This window comes from Gekko japonicus, unplaced genomic scaffold, assembly GCF_001447785.1.
Source record: "Gekko japonicus isolate JY-2015 unplaced genomic scaffold, Gekko_japonicus_V1.1 scaffold5449, whole genome shotgun sequence".
NCBI lineage: Eukaryota > Metazoa > Chordata > Lepidosauria > Squamata > Gekkonidae > Gekko > Gekko japonicus.
Window position 1 is genome coordinate 5152 of NW_015177188.1, and position 9817 is coordinate 14968.

The window sequence follows — 9817 nt, forward strand, 5'->3', positions numbered from 1 at the left end:
CAGAGCGGCTTACAAACTCCTTTCCCTTCCCCTCCCCACAACAGACAGACACCCTGTGAGGTAGGTGGGGCTGAGAGAACTCTGACAGAAACTGCTCTTTTTCAAGGACAGCTGTGCCAGAATTATAGCTTGCCCAAGGTCATCCAGCCAGGTGCAAGTGGAGAAGGGGGTTGAAGCAAGTTTAGAAATGGACTTACAACTTGGCTACTGTGCCACAACACCATTTCAGATCACAGAGCGTAGCAATAGCCTCCACTCTCAAATGCCTAAATTTTAATTTCTTTAGTGATCTTATTTATTTATTTATTTATTTATTAGACTTCTTTCCCAGCCTTCCACATGGGCCCAGGGCGGCTCACAAGAGGCAAATGCCATACACAACAATAAAACCAAGTAAAACAATCAAATTACATTTTACATTTAAAATCGGTGCTCACAGCAATATATCATCCAAGTCGGGGACTCCACAGAAGTTAACAAAAACAAGCTACTCAAACAAGCATTTGCATGCGCAGTTTAATAAGACCGGGCATGCTTAGATTATATTTTTTTAAAATATATATATTAACGATGAATGGAGCAAAATTTTACAGCACATACAAAAGCCGGCCTTGCTGGGAGGGCGGGGTAAAAAAAAAAATCTAATAAATAAATAAGGTGAGAATAAATATTCAAACCTAAGGCGATTATGCATATGGATTAAATGTATGTAATTGAGTATTATTCTGAAATGATTTCATACAAATAACGGATTTAATTTTAAAAATAGTAAGAGTAAGGGGAAAGCACTGGGGCTAAGAGCCAGTTTGGTGTAGTGGTTAGGAGTGCGGACCCTAATCTGGGAGTACCAGGTTTGAGTCCCCACTCCTCCACATGTAGCTGCTGGTGTGACCTTGGTTCAGTCATGGCTCTCTCAGAGCTGTTCTGTCAAGAGCAGTTCTTGACAGAGCGCTCTCAGCCCCAACTACCTCACAGGGTGTCTGTTCTGGGGAGGGGAAGGTAAACGGGATTGTAAACTGTTCAGAGACTCCTTCAGATAGTGAAGGGCGGAGTATAAATCCAATTTCTTCTTCTTCTACTGCCATGGGAATAATATTAAGGCACGATTCATTTGCCTCTGGAACTTATGGCAGACCTGCATAAGTTAATATACTAAGTGAAATGCAGCCCTCTCCAGGTTAATGAATCTGGGGTTTTGCTGCCTGCCCAAGACACACAAACACACACAAAAGAAGACTGCAGATGTCAAACACACCCGCCGCCTCGCTGCTCATGCGGCCGCCACGCCACGCCACGAGGGACGGGTGCCCCCCCACTCTAAGAGCAGGTACCCATTTGTCTACTTGCCCTTTAACGGGCTTTCGAGCCGCTGGGTGGGCGGGAGCTGGGACATAGGGCCGGGAGCTCACCCCGGCCACGGTGGGGCTCGAACAGCCAAAGCTGTTCGGCCAGATGTAAATGCAGGCTTCACTTACCGCCTGCGCCACCGCTCCCTTATAAGGGTCAGCCCACGGCAAGACATTCGGGGAAGGAAGGTGCAAACAAGTCAAAAGGTGGAAACGGACCAAACATAAAAAAAGAGGAGGAAATCCATTCATAACTCTCAGTCCCACTCCTTGTGGAAAAGGCGCCCCCCCCCTCCCAGGGCTGCTACTTATCAGTTTGAGTGATGAACGGTAAAGGCTACCAACAGGCCGAAGTCCAGCTATACATCCAAAATCCAAGTCTTTGGGCAAAGAGGCAATAAAGCAAGCAGCAAACGTAATTAGTTCTCATGTACCTACTCCCCCATGATGTCCTCCTCACTTCTAGCACAGTCACAGCCAGAAGTGAGATCACCAAGGAGTCACTGAGCGTATGTTTCAAGCACAGACTCCCGTTCCACTGTTACATTTTAGACAGCTTCCAGTGAAAAAGCCACTCCAAAGCCTCCCCATGTCTGACGGAAGCTAGAGGCGAGCCTGGCCGCGGTGTCTTGTAGGAGCAGCAAATAAAGGTTAATGGACGGAAGACTTCAGGTAATACACAAGAGCCAGAAGTTACCTTCAGCGCATTGATAACCGTTTCTATGTGTGTTTTCACAGCCTCATGTGAAAACTCTGAACTGGCAAGAGTGCACATGCTTTCCAGTGCTAGGTAACGGAGATTAGTTTCCCGGTGCTGCAAGAACTGGCCTAGCTGATTACAGGCACGGACAAGCAGGTTTGGCTCACTAGGCAGAAAAAAAGAGAGGGGGTGAACAAGGTAAAAAGGCAAACCAATCTGGGGAAAGTGAGCAACAAGGAGGTACCTTCACTAGGGAAGTCACGGCAGCAAGAACTCTGTGGTTTGTTAGTGATTGCATCGCTTCATACAGCAGGATTTCTAAAAGCTGAACGTTAAAATCAGCAGCTTTGCAAGGCGACGTTTCATTAGGATGTGGAGGGATTCCCAGCCCTTACAATACCATGGCAGCCACAGGCCCCGTTCCTCTGCTACAGGAAGGGCATGGTTGCTTACTTCACACACCGCTCTAGTGTCACAGAAGACTATTGGAATAACGTGGAAGGGGTCAACATGGGTTATTCCCAGGGCTCTTTTTGTAGAAAAAGCCCAGCAGGAACTCATTAGCATAATAGGCCACACCCAACAGCAGGAACTCATTAGCATATTAGGCCACACCCCTGACAGCACCGCTCATTGGCACATGAGGCCGCACTCCTTGTGTTACCAGAAGTCTGCTCATCCAGCCACACCCACCTTTTGCTTCTTATTCTGTTTACCTTGTTTGTTGTCCAAACCCAGGGCCTTTTTTTGTAGCAGGAACTCCTTTGCATGTTAGGCCACACACCCCTAATGTAGCCAATCCTAATGAGTTCCTGCTGTTGGGTGTGGCCTATTATGCTAATGAGTTCCTGCTGGGCGTGGCCAACTCGGGAGCCAGCCGGAACTCCGTTCCTGCGCGTTCCTGCCCCAAAATAGCCCTGGTTATTCCCAAGCCAGTAACTCCATTATCCCCAAGAAGGTCAGACTTTGAAATCATGTGGGAGTGGACAGTATTTTCGACAGTGAAGCGGCAGCTATTTTCTCAGCAGCATAAGTGGGAACTGATTATGTTGCTTAGATTTTGCACGCACAAAAAAAGCTGCGTACAAAGGTGTTTTACGTAAGTATACAACACCGTTGCTCACTGAAGAAGAGGTGTGTCTGCCATTTCTACAAATTTTCCGCTTAAGATGCATCCCACACATACCCCGTTAACCCTTCTCGAGAGTCTCTTCATCAGATAACTGAAAGAGGCGGTATAGACCTGTTCTGTTAAGTGAAGCTCCTCCCTTAAATACAAGTTTACGAACAGAAGCGGGTCATTTCTTATTGAATTACAAACATTCTCCTTATACTACCCCAGTGATGGCAAGTAACAGCTGTCATCACTTAAGGGAAATGAGAAACTCTGAGCCAATTTATGCCCTCTCAGCTCAAGATTAGACTGCAGCAGGGCTATTTTTGGGCAGGAACGCACAGGAACGGCGTTCCGGCTGGCTCCCAAGTTGGCCACACCCAGCAGGAACTGATTAGCATAATAGGCCACACCCAACAGCAGGAACTCATTAGGATTGGCTGCATTAGAGGTGTGTGGCCTAACATGCAAAGGAGTTCTTGCTCTTCTCGGGAGTATCTTCACCAGATAACTGAAAGAGGTGGTGTAGACCTGTTCTGTTAAGTGAAGCTCCGCCCTTAAATACAAGTTTACGAACAGAAGCGGGGCATTTCTTATTGAATTGCACACATTCTCCTTATCCTACCCCAGTGATGGCCAGCAACAGCTGACATCACTTCATGGAAATAAGACATTCTGAGCCAATGTATGCCCTCTCAGCTCAAGATTAGACTGCAGCAGGGCTGTTTTGGGGCAGGAACGCGCAGGAACGGAGTTCCAGCTGGCTCCCAAGTTGGCCACGCCCAGCAGGAACTGATTAGCATAATAGGCCACACCCAACAGCAGGAACTCATTAGGATTGGCTGCATTAGAGGTGTGTGGCCTAACATGCAAAGGAGTTCTTGCTACAAAAAAAGCCCTGGGTTTTGACAACAGACAAGATACACAGAATAAGGGGCAAAAGGTGGGTGTGGCTGGATGACCACACTTCTGGTAACATGTGGGGTGTGGCCTAATACGCTAATGAGCTGTGCTGTCAGGGGCATGGCCTAATATGCTAATGAGTTTCTGCTGTTGGGTGTGGCCTATTATGCTAATGAGTTCCTGCTGGGCTTTTTCTACCAAAACCCCCCCTGGACTGCAGTATAGTCTTTTTCCCCCTCTTGAAAAACACAACAGCATTTGTGAACAGGCAATGTACGCACTGATACATCATGTATTCCCATAGGAAAGATCACATTCTGCACTGATGAACATTTTTCGGTAAATCTGATCACCAGTCAAAAGTTATTGAACTGGAGATTACTGCAGCTCTTTAAGTTGGTCTGAGAAAGTGAATAGAAGGTCAGAGGAGATACAAAAACACTGTAAAAGATACAGCTGAGTTGGTTAGTACAATGATCAAGAGCAAGACTTAATTTTTCTGAAACACTCTGCGTTATTCGGATATCCTGGCATCAATAAAATTCTACCAATGTGGTCAAAGCAACATGGTTCTCAGCTTTCTTTTCAATTGGCTATGGTCAGATAAATGGTTTACAAGTATTCTGGTCACATGTGACAATTAGAGAATAAACACTACAAATTGGAGTCAGGCTGGAGGCAACAGCAGCAACACAAAGGGCTGATTCAGGCCTACAGCTTAATGCACTGATGAACATTTTTCGGTAAATCTGATTACCAGTCAAAAGTTATTGAACTGGAGATTACTGCCGCTCTTTAAGTTGGTCTGAGAAAGTGAACAGAAGGTCAGAGGAGATTCAAAAACACTGTAAAAGATACCGCTGAGTTGGTTAGAACAATGATCAAGAGCAAGACTTAATTTTTCTGAAACACTCTGCGTTATTCGGATATCCTGGCATCAGTAAAATTCTACCAATGTGGTCAAGCAACATGGTTCTCAGCTTTCTTTTCAATTGGCTATGGTCAGATAAATGGTTTACAAGTATTCTGGTCACATGTGACAATTAGAGAATAAAGACTGGAGTCAGGCTGGAGGCAACAGCAGCAACACAAAGGGCTGATTCAGGCCTACAGCTTAATCTCTTACACAGCAATCAAGGCTTCGTTTAAGTGCTGCCTAAGGAGCTGCTAAGGAGCTGCGGTGGCTCAAGTGGTTAAGACGCTGAACTGCAGGCTGTGGAAGGTCGGTAGTTCAGCAGTTCGAGACCCGAGTGTGCCGCATGACGGAGTGAGCTCCTGTCTCTAGTTCCAGCTCCTGCCAACCTAGCCGTTCGAAAGCAAGAAACTGCAAGTAGATAAATAGGTACCACTTCAGTGGGAAGGTAACAGCGTTCAGTGCGCCTTGGTGTTTAGTCATGCCGGCCACATGACCACGGAAACGTCTTCGGACAGCGCTGGCTCTTCGGCTTTGAAACAGAGATGAGCACCGCAACCCTAGAGTCGGACTCGACTGGCTTTCGAGCAAGGGAAACCTTTACCCTTTACCTTTCCATAGAGCTCAATCTCCAGCAGGGTTTCAATACTGGGCAAAGTGACTTTTGAAAAAAGCTGAGACTGTCTCACACACACACACACACGGTGTATCTGAAACTACTAGTATTTTCTATAATTGAGCAGAACCACAGTTGGGACCTGCTATGGCCACTTTCAGCGGTGCAGTTAACATTCAGCCACACATTAAAAATGAAGTATGCAGATTTAGAAAAGTACATTTTTTTTCTCAGAGAAAAGCATTTCAAAAGTATATTTCCCAAAGTTATGGGGTTGGATAACTCCAGAGCAATGGGAATTCCTGCGATAGCCTGTTTCACTCAGCGGTTTCTCAAACATGGGTAGAAAGACTGCTTACAGCTGTCTGGCATACTATCTTTAAAAGAAAGAAGGCTTGAACGTTTTTAGTGTAAAACATACTAAACACAACGGAAAGCTGAAGTCACGGACTGTCATTGTCAGCTTTGCACTATGAAGGGCTGACTTACCTATCATGGTGGATGATTAAACTGATTGCCTCAAATAGCACTGCATTTTTTGCATTTGAATGCTGCACTTTCTTGGACTTTGGCGGTTCCTGAGCTTTGTTAAGAATAGTTTCCAGACACTCTGTGAGACGGCCTCGTGCAGACGGGTCTTCTGGAAGAAATAGGATGGTTAAGCCAATTCACTGAGGAATTGCCTATGCCCTCACCTGTAGCCCATTTGCGCCCATTAGATGGCACTGTTTCTCAGTTTCAGATAATGTCAAATAGTGCTGGTATTTGGGTCCTCCAAGACTGATTTTTCCCCCCTCGGTAACAATTTAGGCCCAATCTGCATCTAGCATTTGTTCTGTTGTTGTACCAAACACACACTGGAACAGAAAAAGATGCTGCTCAAAACCACATTCAGCTACCCCAGGCCAACACCTACTGACTGCAGAGTCCCGGCCAAATGGCCATAAATCTATGCAGACAGCCACCATAAAACCAGAGTTCAAATGAATCAAAAGCAGCATGCAGTCTGGACCAATGTTCCCTCTAAGCTTGAATCGAAAGCGGCATGCAGTCTGGACACTGCCATAAAATGCGACACTCAATCAAAGTGAAGGTGGCATGCAATGTAAACGGGAATTTCTGTTCCAGTGTGGGTTTGGTATAACAGCAGAGCAAATGCTAGATGCAGACTGGGCCATAAGAAACAGCTAAGTATTAAAAATCCAACAAAAGACCACTTAGTGGGTTAGTAAGTCGGCCGACTGATACGTCAGCTTTTCTGGCAAGAATGTAAGAAATAACGATTTCAAACCAAGACAATGCTATTGAGCACGCTGCTGTCACATTCTTCCTCCAGAAAGCTCAGAATGGCTTTCAGGGGGCGCCAAACAGCTTCCCACTTCGAACACATCTACATGTGCATAGTATGTCCAGAGGGCTATGTGGGAAGTAGACCAGAGTCAAGACTTATCTTTCCTAACCGATGTTTAGTGGGTGGGAGATCTAACCAGGAATCCCTGAAGCTTTTTTTTTTAAAAGAAAAGTCCAGTGATGGTGGATGTACATCATCTAGATACACAGATGCTTTCCAAACTGAAGCTCGCTTTTATTGACATTTCAGGTCAAAGTATTCTCAAACATGCTTAATGATTAACTTGTCGAAGACCACCAGGTTGAGTTTGGCTAAGGATTGCTCCCCAGGGTTGACCGGGATGCAGAAATACTAAGGTGGCATGTGACCACATCCAAAATACATTTTGACAGCAATTCTCTCCCTCCAAGCTAATTAACATTTAGAACTTACACACACTATTGGCCTCCAAACACTGGCCCTTTACAAGAAGAAGAGAAGAGATTGGATTTATACCCCGCCCTTCACTACCCGAAGGTGTCTCAGAGCGGCTGACAAACTCCTTCCCCTTCCCCTCCCCACAACAGACACCCTGTGAGGCAGGTGGGGCTGAGAGAGCTCTGACAGGAACTGCTCTTTTTCAAGGACAGCTCTTGTCAGAGCTACGGCTTGCCCAAGGTCATCCAGCCAGGTGCAAGTGGAGGAGTGGGGAATCCAACCCGGTTCTCCCAGATTAGTGTCCGCGCACTTAACCACTACACCAAACTGGCTCTCACACACTATTGGCCTTCAAACACTGGCCCTTTACAAGTTCAACAACATAACAAAAGGGCACAGCAATCAAGATACATCAATTTACAGAAAATTGCTGCAACAGTTCAAACATTCACAAAATGAGGACAATAATGTATTGGCATTTCCATGTTGTTTTAATCCAGAATTTCTTTTTTTACATTATTGTCCTCATTTTGTGAATGTTTGAATCTTCAAACACGGGCCCTTTACAAGTTCAAGCCTGAGTCACTGTTATGCCCGATGCACAAAACGTGCTCCCCTCCCACCATGCCCTGCTCCAATAGAAGCAGGTCTGAACGAACGTTAGAAATCAAGAGCATTGCATCCTGCGCTGGGCCGTAAGATAGTGGTGATCGGACATTTTGAGCAATCATTTTCTTGAGTAAGCGTATGCTGAGTTCTCTCTCTCAGCAACGCTTATGCTGGGTTCTCTCTCTAAACAAATGCAAGTGTGGCTTCAGCCTATCTTCCCTATGCTGGGTAAGGAAAGCAAGAAAACATGACAGTTCTTCGTTACTTTACCAGGAGGAGGATAGCACTGTAAGAGCCTCAGAAGCTTCACAGATAACCATGGAGCAGGGACAAAGTAATAGGTATAATCCTGGAGATCAGTTGATGCAGATGTTACAATCTATAAAACAAAGAGCTGTTTTATTCTCCTGTGGTACACTGCCATAATGTAAATTCTTGAAGAACTCTCAGTGTAAGTGCAGAAGGAAGATGGAACACAGGCCGTTACAAATAATTGGCTCGATTCACTAAGTGCAGGCAAGGCTTATGAACAATAACATTGAATAAAAATAGAGCAGAGCGTTTGTCAAGGAGTTCCGATACACGAAAAGCATGGAGCAAACCTAAGGGGAAATACGAAAAAGAGTATGTCAGTATAAAAAAAAAACCCAAAAAAAGAGACAGTCTAGTTTCCATCTCACCTCTAGAACTGAAGGGACACTAAAAGGGAATTAGCATGCACGCGCGCACACAAAAGAGTGAACAACTGAATCGCTAAAGTGAATTGAATGAGGAAGTTACAACAACCAATAGTCGAACTGAAAAGAAATGACAAATTGATGGAAAACTAACTAACATGGCCACAGGTTAACAAGCTCAGCTGATAAGAAGAAGAAGAGGAGGAGGAGGAGGAGGAGGAGGAGATTGGATTTATCCCCCGCCCTTCACTACCCAAGAGAGTCTCAGAGCGGCTAACAAACTCCTTTCTCTTCCCCTCCCCACAGCAGACACCCTGTGAGGTAGGTGGGGCTGAGAGAGCTCTTTCAAGAACTGCTCTTTTTCAAGGACAGCTCTTATCAGAACTATGGTTTGCCCCAGGTCATCCAGCCAGGTGCGAGTGGAGGAGTGGGGAATCAAACCCGGTTCTCCCAGATTAGAGTCCGCGCACTTAACCACTACACCAAACTGGCTCTCAGTCTGTGCATGACATCTGAGTATGTATTTTGTATTGTCTGTTTTGGATTCTCAATTACATCATCTTTTTCTGAGGGAATGAAGACTTTGAGATTTGGTAGGGGAAAGGAGTCTTGGACAAAAAACCTGTTAGTTCTCACATTAAATGAGCAACCAGGAGGAGATTTATTTCCATACTGAACATCCAAGAACTTTGGGTGGAAAGCTCGCAAGAAGAAATAGGGGACAACGGCACAGAGAAACGCAGCACCATTTAGATTTAATGTCACAAGGGCACCACACTGTTTCGCATAGGCAGGCCATTTTTCACCAGCAGACCTAAGCTACGGCCTGTAGATTATTAGGTAATGACAAACACTGATAAAGTCATTCAGACAAACTGAAAAGTTAAACAGAAACAAGGCTCACAAAACCCAGGAAATCCCCACCAAGTATGTCTTAACTGGAGACAGGAACATGACTCAACAGTATTAACCCCCAAATAGGCTTCGTGCCAGGGCTCAGCCTTTAGAATCTACAAGACGTGGGACCCGCGATACTCGCGGGGGGGAAGTATTTCCCACAGCTCCCGGCCTACAGAAGCAGGAGAAGCAGCAACAGGTGAGCCCAGTCTTCTCCCCCCCCCCCAGCAAGGCCTGAGCGGCTCACAGCCGCGGGCCCACCAAGCCTTAGCCC

At 45.7% G+C, this 9817-nt stretch overlaps 1 protein-coding gene across 1 annotated transcript in view; it reads right to left on the minus strand.

Moving 5' to 3' along the window:
* LOC107124875 (AP-2 complex subunit alpha-2-like) overlaps positions 1 to 9817 on the minus strand; it is a gene marked incomplete at its 3' end in the record, with an annotated part of 30370 nt that overhangs the window by 4713 nt on the left and 15840 nt on the right. Inside the window, exons 5-7 of the mRNA XM_015428377.1 lie at positions 8240 to 8348; positions 6082 to 6232; positions 2044 to 2212 (exon numbers count right to left, since the gene is read on the minus strand). Of these exons, the coding sequence (XP_015283863.1) occupies positions 2044 to 2212; positions 6082 to 6232; positions 8240 to 8348 (429 nt within the window). The remainder of the gene's footprint in view (positions 1 to 2043; positions 2213 to 6081; positions 6233 to 8239; positions 8349 to 9817) is intronic.